Source organism: Microcaecilia unicolor, chromosome 7 (genome assembly GCF_901765095.1).
Source record: "Microcaecilia unicolor chromosome 7, aMicUni1.1, whole genome shotgun sequence".
Lineage (NCBI taxonomy): Eukaryota > Metazoa > Chordata > Amphibia > Gymnophiona > Siphonopidae > Microcaecilia > Microcaecilia unicolor.
The window spans coordinates 210452653-210468019 of NC_044037.1; the positions used below are offsets into that span (position 1 = coordinate 210452653).

Genomic DNA, 15367 nt, shown 5'->3' on the forward strand with positions numbered 1-15367 from the left:
CCCCTTCGTGTTGCAGTCCCCCTCCCTCCCTCCCCTCCGAGTTCCACACCCTTCCTCACCTCTGAGTTCCATGCTCCCATGCCTCCCTCCCTCTCTCTCTCTCCCCTCCGAGTGCAAGCCCCTCGCCTTCCTGCGTGCCGGCTGTAATTTAAAAATTCTTACCTCGGGGTCCGGTGTCAGCAGTGAAGGCAGGCGGCGCTTCACACTGCCTTCCCATCTGTCTCAGCTCTGCCTCTGGTCCCGCTCTTCCGGAAATAGGAAATGAGGGCGGGACCAGAGGCAGAGCTGAGACAGATGAGAAGGCAGTCTGAAGCGCCACTCAACTTCACTGCTGCCGCCGGACCACGAGGTAACAAGTTTTAAATTACAGCCGGCACTTAGGAAGGCGAGGGGCTGCCGGAGGACAGGTCGTGCTTGCACTCGGTGGGAAGAGAGAGAGAGGGAGGGAGACGCGGGGGTCTGGAACTCGGAGGAGGGGAGGCGTGGAACTCGGAGGGGAGCGAGGGGGTCCTGGAACTCGAAGGGGAGGGGACTGGAACTCGGAGGAGAGGGAGAGAGGGAGGGAGGGAGGTAGGGAGGGGGGCGTGGAACCTTGCTAGCGCCCGTTTCATTTCTGTCAGAAACAGGCCTCTTTTACTAGTGTATTTATGTTGTTCTGTGTATCCATATGTAGGTTATCTAGACCCATGACATAGGGACATTGCTGAAACACGGCCATGTCAGGTCTTCAGACATATTGGGGGGGATTCTAAATATGGCGCCTAAAAAATCCACATGGAAAACATTTCCGCCTAAGCGTATTCTATAAGTGACGCCTAGATTTAGGTGTGGTATATATAGTGCATTTTTTCTAGCGAAAAAGGTGCCAGTACTCAAATGCCAGGCCATCCTTCAACCCCACCCCACAATCGCCAGGCCCCCTGCAACCAGTCACAGAATCTATGACAAAGCAGAATCGGTGTGTAGAGCCTGAGCTCTTTCATTAAAACTTGGGGACCATGGGTCAATTTTAGCAGACAATGGAAAAGGTGCCGGTACTCAGTACCCCCCAAGTACCCCCTCAAAAAAAGCCCTGGGTATATAGAATACGCTTAGTTGATATCCCAATGCCTAAAACTACACATGTTCATTTACACCAACAAAAACATAGCATAAATCCCAGTGTTTAGATTTAGGTGCAGAGGGCCATATTCTGTAACTACATGCGTAAATTTCAGAAAGCTCATGAAGGCCATTTTCCCACCCATAACCACACCCCTTTTTGTCTGCGAGCAGAATATGCTTAGCGAGTTGTGCGCGTAAATTCTAATTATTGCCAATTAATGTTCATTATTGCTTAAGTGCTGTTATCAATGCTAATTAGCTTGTTAAGCCAATTAAGTTACGCGAGTTGTTACAGAATCCGCCTGGATTTCGGAACTGATCTCTAGCAGAACTATATAGAATCCAAGGGATTCTGCCGAAAGGCTGTGACCAATAAAGTTCATCGTAATATGGTGGATGGTCTCCTTAGTGAACATCTTTTATGTCCCATCTCCCTAGCCATCTCAGCTCCCAGCAAATCTACCTATTGCCATGGAGGTATATCCAGAAAATCTTTCTATTCAGAATACGCTTTTCCTAAACCTTTTAACCCCCAGTTTCAATAAAAATTGAATAATTAAATAAAGTATTGCTGCGGAGGTTTGCTCTTCTGTGGTTGCTTCCTTTAAAATGTAGAACAGCTGAGATCTTACCCGTAAGAAGGCCTGCAGTTCTTCACAGCGTAGGCCACCCCCGTTGACGATGGTCATGTCTTTAGAATGGACAGACTGTCTACTATGCAGAAACAAAGCTCTCCTGATGGCCCCCTTTTGCTTCACTTTATCCAACAGCAGCTCCACATGGAACTCTAGAGAATCCAAACGTTTGGTTAAGAGACGGAATTGTTCACAGAACTTCACATCCTCCCTCAGGTTTCTGGGGGATTCAAAACTACCTTCTCTAGAGCAATCATAAAAGTTAACTAGAAGCAGTTATGTATTAACTTTGATAAGCAAATCATACTAGTTTTCAAAGCTATCACTAACGTGATTAAGATGTTTTATTAGACACATTAACCAAAAACTATTTTGCTATTTATAGGTTAAAGAACTATTTCAGCTGTGAAAACCTTCCCTCCTAGATCAACTTCCAAGTGAGTCTCAAAGAAATCTTCCATTTCATCTGTTGTAATCTACCTACAATACTTGAGACTGTTTTAGTAACAACAGTACCACAGAATACAAATTACAGGCTTGTCCCCTTTCCAAGTGAATTTGCTTCTTGAACACACACACGGCTGTATCTACCTTGGGATAGGGATAACTTTGTGCAGGAGCTTTCGGGCTGGCTGTTTGATAAAGGCAACAAGTGCACTTCTGTGCCTTCCCTACGTGTTCAAATTACTGAGGGGGTCTTTTACTAAAGCTTAGCTGGAGTTATCTGCAGCAGGGCCTATAGGAATAAAATGGGCCCTGCCAAAGATAACTCGAGCTAAGCTTAAAGACCCCCTCTGAGTGCTGTTAATTTTGTCTCATGATTTCTTAAAGTTTGCTTAATATTCTGGCGAGACTGTCTGGTCTGTGGTTTTCCAAAAGGATTTTATCAGTTCTCCCACATTCTCAAAAGTTCCATAGCTATCTCTTTTGTGTCTGACCCCTACTGGTAATACTCCAAGGTTGCAGGCATATTTTGAACCTGAGACTCCTTCATAAGAAGGAGTGACTGGAGATTACTCCTTCTTCCACTAGACTTGCAGGCACCCTAGTAAGACTTGGGGGGACGGGGACTGTAGTGGGGTGATATGGATGTTAGACAGTGCTCAGATAAGGGGCTTGATGTTGGGGATGTCGGGTGAAGTCCTGGATATCGAGCTGGTGATCAAGCATGAGTAAGGAAGCTGAGGCTGTGTTCGGAGAGTTGAGGGGACTTATGATGCCAGTGGGGATGTGACTTGAAAAAGCTGCTCCCATGCAGGGGAAAGTAGGACACCTTTTTTTCCTACCTATAAACTTTTAAAAGCACTGCTCCCAGTGAGACATCAATGTGTACATCCTGACATGTGTTTTGCAGAAGTTTTGCATTTGGCAGACCCTTTTTAAAATACACTGACAATTTTCCATGTCCCATTCTGGATGTCTTAATTCCCCTCTCCACAACTTATCTGAAGTTGGCCTTCATGTATCTTTAGGCTTAAAACAGGTATCTACTTAGCCTCTCAACTTTCCACATAAACCAACTCCATTTACTGCTATAATTTTTTCAGGTGCTTTAGCTACAGTTTTTAACTGGTAGGTGCAGATCTATGAAAAGTAAGAGCTATAAAAACTTTTACTCACTGAGATCTTGTGGTAGCTTTCCTTTGCCATCAGCCTTTAGGCAGAACTTCACTGTAAAACTGTTGAAACATATATGAAACAGAACTATTTTATTCATTATGACTCAGTTAAAGCATATCTCCAAGAGGATTTCCTATAGCATATTTTAATTTCTGGTTCATGCCATGTTTCTGTCATTCCCCTTCAGATTCTGTCATGAGAATCATCAGTTCTATACCTCACAAAATTCACCAACTTTTGCAACATTTCAAGACTTGGCATGAAATAGGGTTAGCAATTTAGGAGATCGGTATTTGTCAAGGCTCAAAGCCTCTCTAGGGACCCGAAACTCAGAGGCCATTAGTGCTGGACTGGTGCCCGCATTTACCAGCACACAATGCTGAAAGACCCCTACTGTGGGAAACAATGAGCACACCCATGTTCAGCACAAACAGCATGCTAATGAGACGTAAATGAGGTAATTTCCTATGCCCTCTGATGACCAGAGAACATTGTGTACTGGACGATGGAAACCCTACACTAGCTCGGAGCTGGCTTTAGGGTGTCTACACAGGATCTGCAGTGAGGTTCCGGGGATTTGGAAGAGGTAGCGACTCACCATGCCATTGCTGTGACCTGGGGTATTTCTTGGAGCAACAGAAATTGCCAGACAGGACCGCCAGGTGCTACCCACAGCAGGAGGAGTGGAGCCAAAGCGGGCTGTGAACCAAAAGTGCTTGCAGCATTCCAGGTCTGATGGAGGTTCGGAGTTGGACATGCGAGGAGCCCATACTGTAGAACCAAGGAGGTTTATGGGGCGGTTCTATACATGAGAGCCCAAGAAAAGTATGGAGAGGACTGAGCTATTCCACCCAGGGCCGCCAACTTCAAATACCATGGCAGTCGGGGATTCCGAGGCCCTGTCAGCAGAAGAAGTCTTCCTCCAGCTCTGCTCTTCACTCTGCCGCATTACTTGCCCTGCCCCTGCGGCTGCTTTTTCACTCACATCGCGCATACTCGGTTTCAAAACCGAGCATGAGCAACCCAAAGGAAAAGCAGCTGCTTGGCAGACAATGAGGCAGAGTGAAGAGCAGTGCTGGAGGAACACCTCTTCTGCTGGTGGGGCCTGGGGGGACCCCCTCCATCCAAACCAGAGGCCCTGGCCCGAAGTCCTGTTGTCTGTTCCTCCCCAGCCTCGGGGGGGGGGGGGGGGGGGCGGCAGGCGCCAGAGTTTTCTCTCTCCTGCTCCTGTCGGGACACGATCACCCAGGTCCCAGAAAGAGAGACCCCGGTACCAGGCCCCCCTTTGGAGGCCGGGCCCATGGAATTTTCCCCCCTACCCCTCTCCCTCAGCAGCCCTGATTCTGCCAGCTAAGTTCCAGTGACAGAGAGCTCTTCTACGAATGCCCCAGGCACAATCCTCCTCCCCTAACTCCCTAATGCTACTACTTAACATTTCTAGAGCGCTACTAGGGTTACGCAGCGCTGTACAATTTAACAAAGAGAGACAGTCCCTGCTCAAAGAGCTTACAATCTAATAGACAGTGGTAACACTGTGCCTATGTTTGTATACGATTAGTGTTGAGCATTAGGGAGCTGTTCTGTCGCGCTATTCCGGCACTATTTTTCTGGCGCTGTTCTGTACAGCACCAGAGTTTTGAGAATCGGGGCACAAGGCTGGCAGTAGTGACTATGAGTTGAAATCAGTGTGCCACCATAAAAGCTGATTAGGTGCCAACCTTTCAGAGCCTCCCAGGGTTCAAGAGTCTTGAAAAATTGTAGTCCCTTAAAATCAACCATACCCAAAACAATTTTTTGACTCAGGAACTCCACTTCTCACGACTACCTGGAGGGGGAGGGAGAGGAGTTTCCCTATTCCTTTTAATCTCTCTTCTATCTAGCCCAAGCAGTGATATTCCTCAACCATGGGTACCAAAGAATGGCTCTTTCTTGAAACCCGTACATTTTTATTTCTTGTTTGGATTTAGCGCATATCTTTTCAGAAGTACGTAGCTCAGGTAGGTCAGTTATATTCTGATCCACTAGGTTTTTCCCTGGTCCCCAGGCCTTACACTGATGAACACAGAGCAAAATGGTGGTACAAGAAGGGAAAACTAAGCTCATCCTTTGGACTATTACTGCATATTTTAACCTTTCTACTGAAATTGAATTATATATCAAGAACACATAATGCTTACCAGGAAACCTTAGGACCGGTATCATCCAGCTTACAGGCTTTATTTTCCGGGTTTAGGACATTTGGAGAAACATCTAGAACTGCACTTACAGTGATAACTGGTCTAGCTCTAAGGAAATATAAAGTGAAAGAAAATAAATCATGACTTTCCCTTGAGTATTATCATGATTTCCATTTTTAAAAACTTAGCGGTCCTTTACTAAGCAGATCTGCCTAGACAAGACTGCCGCATGGCTAAATTCACAGTGGCTCAAATTAAATCTCACCATGACAGTTGCATTATGGCTTACTGGTAGGCCTCACTGTTCATCTGTTGTCCCTATTCTACTTTTTTCTCCCATTAGTTTAGCTGATTCTTTGAACTACTTGCATGTTATAATCAATTACCACACAAATGATGGAAAAATACTGAAGTCCCAAACATTATACAATATAACAGAAAACAACCTAGCAAAATTATCTTAAAAACACAAGGAAAAGACCTCAGATGCATTGTTGCCAGATGGGCGGTTTTCCTGCCCAATTGGGCGGCCTTCTGCGACCCGCTGCGGGAAATTTTCAACCGCTGCGGGTCACAGTTTTTTGGGAGGCTTCGCTTTTGGTTGGGCGGGGTTTTTTTCCCTCTCTGGCTGCAGTTTTCGCCCCGCGGGGGGCGTGGTTAATGACGTAGGGGGTGGAGCTGTTGACATAGGGGGTGGAGCTGATGACGGTGGGGTGGGGTTGGTGACGGCGGGGGCGGGGCTTTGCGGCTTTACAACTGGTTTGGGGTGGGAAAAATTATTTAAATCTGGCAACCCTGCTCAGATGCCCAAACACTTACTAAACTTCAGCGTCTTCCACTGGGGTAATATTCCACTTCATCAGTCAGAAAAACCTTGTGTAACTATTGTAAAGCTTTATTTAAATTACTGGCTTAATTTTTAACCACTTTGAAACTTAAATCATTTGATAAAAATATATATTTTTTAACTCTTTTTCAATTTTTGACAGCTTATAGTATTGCTTAATGCAAAAGTAAGCTGAGTTTGAGCACAATTGTCTGCATAAGTAATCATGCAGCAGCTGGCTATTATTGAAAGACTGAAGCACAACCCCTGCAGAAGCCTAGGGTGTGCCATACCTCTATTATTCCAACATTAGCCACCAACTATCATTCCTCCCCACCCACCCCCAAGCTTCAGGTGACAGTTTAGAATCAATTAGGTACTCCTTTATCCTTCTGGCACCCTTCCTATGGAAAGTGTTTATCCCTTCCTCTGTGGGTAGGGACATCCTACAAGAAATTCTGCAATGGCCTTGAAACATACTTCTTCTCACTTGTGTTGACTGGTCCTTAGGTTGTTGGGTTTTATGTACACATACCTGTTTCTCTCCTGAATCTTACTTTATTTCTTATTGCTTCCTTTGCTTTCCTTATGTTTTGTTATTTTCCTTTTAAAACCTCCTTGACATTTTGTAATGAAAGACGGTATAACAAATCTAAATAAACATAAACATACCTGTATAAAACAGCTTTGTCGGCACCAAAGACACCCACAATCAAATCTAAAAAAAAATAAGGAGCAATAAAACTGTCAGAAATTTAGAAATTTTGAAGGGCTTTACATCATTATCAGGTACTATTCATGCGGATATGCCTTCTGGGCACCAGGATGTGTGCAGTAAATCACATGGTTTTCATCATAAAAAACACAAGACCAAATACCTGCAGGAAAGTGCTGCTGAGCTAAATGGATATTTTAAAATGGAATTTCAACTATGGGCAAAAGTTTCCATCTGCTTTAAACTAAGAGGTAAAACATGAAATGAGCATAAAACTGTTCACTAGCATTTAACACAGATGAAGAATCTTATCAGTCTATAGCAAAGGAACTCACAGGACAGGGAGCAGGAACTTTCTCAGTTATAAGACCTTCATCTGATGTAAACATGGCTGGTGTACAGCATTAACCACTTAAGAAAAAAAGCGCTGGGAAAAGGTGATTAAAGCAGCAGATCCAAAATGTTGATAATGGCTGATTTTTCATGTCATGGGTCCATAAGCAGTCTGAAAAAGTTACATGTTTGAACTTTATGCACCTTTATTTTTTACTTTTCACAAACAAATATGGGATTTGGACTGTTTGTGCTAACAGAGTTCATTAAAACCTAATTTTTTTTTTGTTTTTGGTGACTGTAGTCACCTTTTCCCAGAGATGGTCACAAATGATCTGATAAACTGCCTGCCTGATATGCAGATAAACTGAAGCATGCACAGTCTGTATACATAGGAACTTACCCATGGTCTGAACAGCTGTTCCCAACTTTGAAAATCCAGCAAAGTTCACAGAGAGAAAAACATGCATGTATTTACTGCCTGTACAGAGAGTTATAAAATTACCCCATATTATATCTCACTGTGGGTAAGTTCTAACTTTGCACTTGGGGGTCAGAGATAGCACAAACGTTTTATCTGCCGGCTTTGCACCAATTCTCAAAGCAAAATTACACATGTAGTTTTGCTTTGAAATTTGTCATGGGTATGAAACACACGTGCAGTCACTTGCATCTGCATATATGCAGATTCAAACATTTTGCTGCAGGTGGAGGAGTGGCCAAGTGGTTAGAGCACTGGTCTTGACATCAAAAGGTGGCCAGTTCAAATCCCACTGCTGCTCCTTGTGATCTTGGACAAGTCACTTAACCCTCCATTGCCTCACATCTAAAATTAGATTGTGAGCCCTCCAGGAACAGGGAAATACCAATACCCAGTGTACCTGAATGTAACTCACCTTGAGCTACTACTGAAAAGGTGTGAGCAAAATCCAAATAAATAATAATAATGCAGAGCTGACAATATCTACAAGAGTAATTTTATAGCTTCAAGTATGTACATAAATTGTACTGATTTTCAAAAAGGAAAGTATGCACATACTGTCACACTGAAAATTACCCTATAGAAGGGGTTCTCAACTCAGGACACACCAAGCCAATCAAGTTTTCAGGATACCTATGATGAATATGCAGGAGTTTGATTTGCATACATTGGAGGCAGTGTATGCAAATTTATCTCATTCATATTCATTGTGGATATCTTGGAATCCTGACTGGTAAGGTGTGTCCTGAGGACTGGGTTGAGATCTCCTGCCCTATAGAAAACGTAGGCCCTCTTTTGCAAAGCCGTGCTAGTGGCTACCGGTGCGGTAATGCTGACAGAGCCCATTCAAAGTGAATGGGTTGTGTCAGCACTGCGCACAGCTTTGTAAAAGGGGAGGATAGACAATATTCAGAACTATTTAACTGGCTACAATCGGCTACTGACCAGCTAAATAGCATTTAGCTGGATAACTGCTAATATTCAGTGGGAGATAGCTGGTTATCTCCGCTGAATATTTGCAATTAGCGCATAGCAGTCATCTGGCTATACTGTGCAATATAGATGGATGTCTGCAAATATTCAAGGGCTGGCTGGCTAAGTTTAGTGGCCAAATCATCTTTGGCTGCTATAAATTTAGGGGGTCTTTTACAAAGGCGGGTTAAACACTAGAGGCGCCCATAGGTATACACTGGCATCTCTAAAACGCTACCGTGCCTTAGTAAAAGTCCCCCTTAACTAGCCAGCACTGAATATTCACTTAGCCGGTTAAGTTTGAGCTAGCCAACCCCCCCCCCCCCAAAAAAAAAAAAAGGATATTCAATACCAATCACTGGAAACAATCCAGCATTGAATATCTGGGGTCAGCGTCGATCGTGACACTTATGCGGACTGCCTCTCTTGGTTTGAATATTGGACCCATAGCTGCATCTCATATTTAATATGCATAAATGTCCCAGCATATTATACAGTGCATGCCAGCAAATAAATGGTAACCCCTCCCAGGGCTACCCCCAGTCACGTCTCTGATGAGTTTAAGTAAACTGAAGTACACAGGCTGTATGTAATTTCCTCACATACAGTCCAGGCAATTTTAAAAGAAGCTATTTCAACATGACCTTTAAAATTACTTGCTACATGGACGTATGGTCCTTTACATCCTTTGCATCTGTTTTTTTTTTTTGCTGGAAAAGACAATGTGTAAAAGTAGAAATGCCATATTGGAACATACTTTCTGACCTAGCCACACTCCAAGGGAATCCCTCCTCTCAGAATGGAAGAACACATATCAGTCAATATTCAGTCCATGGCAGTCAGTGTTTTTTGTTTGTTTGTTTTTTTTTAAATGATGGCTGCCATGGGCTAATTTAAACTCAGATATTCAATACCAGGCCATATTCGGATACCAACACTGAATATCTAGATCTTGGGTGGAAATGATCTGCATATCACCAATAATCAACAACGGTAATGGAAAGCCATCCAGTTAATTTAGGATAGCCTTTTCCTGTCCTATGTTAACTGAATAGCTATTTGGGTAGCAGCGCTGAATATCAGTGGTAACTGGACATCTCCTGACTGTGCCAAGACTCCGCTTCTGGACCTTCCCACCAGTGCTCAGATAATGCTGAGGCAGCGTGCCTGGATTTTCAGCGGCATTATCCAGGGGCCACTGGGTTAGATGGGGAGAGCAGGATTAGCTCCTATCCAGATAACTCCGCTTCCATATTGACCCCACAGACTTTTAGCCACATGGAAGGGCCACAATTTTCAGATAACCAGTCTAGGAGAAATCACTTTGAAAGTCTTCCACTCATGACATCAATTTAGATTGTGGAAGGAGGTTATTTGTCAATACAAACAAGAAGACTTACTACGTCCTAGATGATTCAGCTCACGTTATTTAATTTAAGAAGACACTTCTGGCCTACCTTTATCCAATCATATTAGGTTCAAAGGTGATAATAATCTGGTCAATATTCAGTCAGCAGCAGGCATCATTTTTTTTTAAACGCAGACCGTCGCCGGCTAAATTAGCCTCAGATATTAAATGCTAGGCCATGTCCAGGCCCAGCATTGAATATCGTATCTCACTAGACATGTGCTGGTTTTCAGGTGTTATGTGGGCCTCAGCTGATATTCAGCCAGGACCCGAATAAGAGGAGTCCACATGTCCTCCCTCCTGCCCCCCACCCCATCCTGACATCTCTCTGCTCCCCTCAACATCACTCTGATCCACCTTCCTAACTCCCCAACATTGGACTGATGTTAAGGAGTGGGGGTGGGAGTGGAATCAGAGTGATGCGAGGGATATGGGGAGATCAGCTTCAGGCCGCTACACAGTAGTTATGCAGGTGCTACCCAATATTCAGTGCCAGCACCCACATAGTTAAGCAACCAAAGTTAGGGCTGCTATTCATATAATCCTATTTGGTTGGTTAGCTATGTGGGCACCAGCACTAGTATACCTGCTGGCTCCTCCCTGACTCTGCCCTTAGAACACCCCTCTCTGGCCCACTTTATGAATGGCTGGTCAGAGACGATGTTCAGCAGCATGCCCAGTTAAGTTCAACTGAAGATTGGCGTCCAGCCCACTTTACCCAATCATGCTGAAATAGCTTAACATTGCCTGGACTGTATGTGAGGAAAAGGGTTGCATACAGCCTGTGTGCTTATAAGTTTACACACTGAGCACAATTTAAGTGGGCAGGAGCCAGTGGTGTGCTGGTAAATGTTTAACAATAGGCTCTCCCCCCCCCCCCAAAAAAAAAAGCGATATATATGTACGTAACTTTATTGTACGTTTTATTGGTACAAAGGTACAGTGTAGCAACCAATTTACAAATAATATTAAAATATACAATAGTCTTTACTGTAAATCCATATGGCCATGCAACCCCAAGAACCTTTGCCCTCCCGTACTGCCCTCCCTTCCTATAAGCCCACTCGACTGTTTCCACTCAATAAAATAACACAACAGATGTACAGATCAGTAGGACCAAAAGGAGTACAAAACAAGTAAAGTCATAAACAACACAGTTTATACTAAATTGTTTAAACACCCTTAGGTTTTGCCTTTGGGTTTAACAAGCAATACCACATGCATGTAAGGTTTAGACAAATGAATTTAAACAATCTATGTTGTAAGGCATATGCCCTAATTATTTAATTCTTTGTAGCAATAATAAGAGTGATGGAATATTCACATAGCAGGCAGCCAACAAATTTAATTTCCACTGAAAATAATTAACTGTTCTATTGCTGCTTTCCCTTAGCCATCATTATTCCCAGGACTCATCTATATACAAACACACATCCAGGAGACAAAGATTAACCCCCCCACCCCACAAAAAAAACATGCCTTTTACAACCAGACTTGAATAAGAAATAAATATGTACCACAGAACTGGAACATGTTGGCACATTTAGACTACATCTGGACTTCTGCATGAAGGTAGCTTTGCCCTCATTATTCAATCTCTCTCTTTTCAATAGTAGTAACAAACAATATTAAGTGCTTTTCTATAATAATATACAACTGCATTCCAACAAAACAAAAGAAGCAAGCTCTCGCAAACCATTTTTCTCATTTGATCTAGGCATAGGAAAAAGAAAAGATTTTAAATGCTCCCAGGTTTCAACCTAATTCATATTTTATGTGGGATATAAATGTCATAAATAAGTAACTAAATAAATACATAGATTCTTATAATATGACATCTGTTTTAATGGCCTTTTACCAGGATAAAAAAGATCTCTGCACAAATATAATACATGCTAGGGTGTCCCTATAACCAGCCCCTCTAAATGACACACTGATTATGATTTATAACAAACTAGTAAAAAAGGCCCGTTTCTGTTTGAAAGGAAACGGGCGCTAGCAAGGTTTTCCTCTGAGTGTGTATGTTTGAGAGAGTGTATGTGAGAGTGACTGTGTGAGATAGGCTTCTGTTCCAGGCTTCTGTTCCTGCTGCTGTGCATTCCCTGTGTTGTGCTGATTCGCTGCTCCCTGTATCGTGGCTCCGCCCCTCTCCCTTCTATTGGCCAATCTGGTGTGGGTTGTGTGACATCACTATTATCTACTCCAACATGATCCACGGTTTCAGGTAGCCTCAGAATGTTAGAGGTAAGAATTATTATATAGGACTACTACTCTATGAAAAGTTATTCCATTACGATACTTCCTCTGACCTCTGTGTACATCTGTATACTGCAAAAGCTGGCATGTTTGAAAATATAAGTGAGATTGAATTAAAATGCTACCAACAATAAAGAACGACAACGTGGACACAGTACCTGACTTTTATAACATGATATCTGCTTTAGTGGCCCTTTACCTGAGAAAAAAATCTCTGCACAAATATAACACATGCAAGAGGGTGTCCCTATAACTAGCCCCTCCAAATGATACACCGAGTACGATTTATAACAAATTACTACTACCTCTATGTACATCCGTATGCTGCACAAGTTGGCGTGTTTGAAAATATAAGTGAGATTAAATTAAAATGCTACCAACAATAAAGAGCGACAACATGGATACAGCAGCTCATAAGTTTGCTTGATTTGGTCTGGGTTGGTCAGGCAGTGTGTTACTAGTAGCGCTGCTGGAACAGTAATGTTTGACAGACGGTGGTGAGAGATAATGAATCTGAGGGAGGATATGATGAGGTAGGAAGCGGAGGTATGCTGGGGGTTCACGGGCGGGGTGGGGGCTGGGGGAGGAGGGAGAGAGAAGGAGAACCCCCCCCCCCCAGATGTTTGTGTGCTCACTGCCTGACTCCATCAACAACCATCTTGCAAAATTCAGTAAAATTTAACAACCAGCTCGTGCAAGTCGGTGCTAGCCAGCTCCAGCACACCACTGGCAGGAGCCTCTTCCAGCACCTAAATAGTTTTGAATATTGGGTCCAATATTAATCAGATACATTACAATAAAACACTATAAAATCATTACATCAGTTCCAATGGGATGTAAACATAAAAGTAAAAACAAAAACAACCAATAAAATATATCAAACATATTATTTGAAGCATTAACATATAAATAGAAACATCAATATAGATACAGATAAAACATATAAAATAGACAGACATAGATAACTAAATCATATTTTGTCATGGTCAGACACCAACATTGTGCAAAATGTTTACCAAGGACGTCAACGTTAGAAGCAGACTTCAAATACATATTATAATCAATTCACATCCCATCATCCAATATAAAAATCTACACATTATAGTACAGCTGGAAATTGTTAATACCTCTCAACTCACTCAACTCCATTTCTTGTTTCCATTCTATCATATGGATGATAAATGGAAGTTATCTGTTTTTCAGCTCACAACAAAACACATTTCTTTTTCAACCAATGAACAATCTGGATGATGCAATTCACTGCCCTAAAAGCAGTTCATAAATACTGAGTGGTGTAGAAGAGGTAAAAATTAGGGGTGGGCAATGATTACAAATTTTAATCACACCATTAATTGCATTTAATCATGGCATGAACATAATAACATAAGCATTGCTATATTAAGGTCCATCAAGCCCAGTACTCTGTTTCCAACAGTGGCCAATCCAGGTCACAAGCACCTGGCAAGATCCCAGAACAGTACAATACATTTTATGCTGCTTATCCTAGGAATACAGTGGATTTTCCCATGTCCATCTTAATAATGGCTTATGAATATTTCTTTCAGGAAATTATCCAAACCTTTTGTAAACCCTGCTAAGCTAATGGCTTCAAACACATTCTCTGGCAACGAATTTCAGAGCTTAATTGAACATTGAGTGAAGAAATATTTTCTCTGATTTGTTTTACATTTACTACTTAGTAGTGTCATTACATGCCCCCTAGTCCTAGTATTTTTGGAAACAGTAAACAAGCGATTCACATCTACGCGTTCCACTCCATTCAGTATTTTATAGACCTCTATCATATCTCCCCTCAGCCACCTCTTCTCCAAGCTGAAGAGCCCTAGCTGCTTTAACCTTTCTTCTTAGGGAAGTGGTCCCATGCATTTGGGGCAATAACAAATAAAGTTTCAAACAAAATGTAATACTGAAACATCCTTTTTGAACAAATGCTCAGCATGGCTGATTATCCTGCATATGCTTTTCAATTTTTTAAATGTTGACCTGATTTGAAAGTATTGCAATTATTTTTTCTTCTCATCCATTTTTTTCAAATAATAGAATGGATATGCAAATGAGACTGCCTAGCTGCATGCAACTTTATTCAGGGGCAATAATTAGCAATATCACATGATTGTATTGTTTGTGCTCTAAAATAGTCTAACTTGTTAGAAATAAGTGTGATCATAGTTATCAGTGTTAGTTTCCTTTATCACAGACACCTGCATAATTTCATCACCGTAATCAGCATTCCTAGCTCTTTGGATCTGAAATCAAAATGTTACCATCACTGAGCGTACAGAGGGGTCCAGCTAATAGAAAAGAGCTAGTGAACGAACTGCTGTACAGGTCATTGAAGGCCTAACCTCTGGAAGGATGGAGCAGAATTGAAGCAGTACAAAGAAGGGTGACCAAAATGTTGCAGGGTCTGCAACAGAAGCCCTATGGGGTGAGACTTAGAAATTTGCAGCATTCGGCAGCAATTCCTACATATTGCATTCAGCAGACCCTGAAGCCTTGTCTTTGCAGTGTTCGGCAAAATAGATAGTTGCATCAGAGGGGGGTGGGATGTGGTAGAGGCAAGGCTTCTGGATTAGCAATCAGTGCCGCTACTCTCCATGTTGAGGTAAACGTGAGGGGGAGGAGACAGGTCAGTGTGAAAAAAAATGATCGGTGTTAAAAATTCAAGTCTGTGTTACAATTTTCATGCGTTAGTAATGTTATTAACACATTACTTGCCCACCCCTATTAAAAATAATTCTATTTTTTGCTCACCCCCATTAAAAATAATTCTATTTTTTGCTCTTTCAAAAACTACAAAGACTAGAGGACATTCAATG

At 42.4% G+C, this 15367-nt stretch overlaps 1 protein-coding gene across 3 annotated transcripts in view; it reads right to left on the bottom strand.

The window, feature by feature from the left end:
• The window catches only part of ITGAV (integrin subunit alpha V), a 162164-nt gene that overhangs the window by 44579 nt on the left and 102218 nt on the right, over positions 1 to 15367 (bottom strand). For all 3 annotated transcript variants that reach the window (XM_030210296.1, XM_030210295.1, XM_030210294.1), the window contains 4 exons: positions 7035 to 7080; positions 5537 to 5644; positions 3360 to 3418; positions 1737 to 1891 (listed from right to left, as the gene is read on the bottom strand). In XM_030210296.1, coding sequence (XP_030066156.1) covers positions 1737 to 1891; positions 3360 to 3418; positions 5537 to 5644; positions 7035 to 7080 — 368 coding nt within the window. The remainder of the gene's footprint in view (positions 1 to 1736; positions 1892 to 3359; positions 3419 to 5536; positions 5645 to 7034; positions 7081 to 15367) is intronic.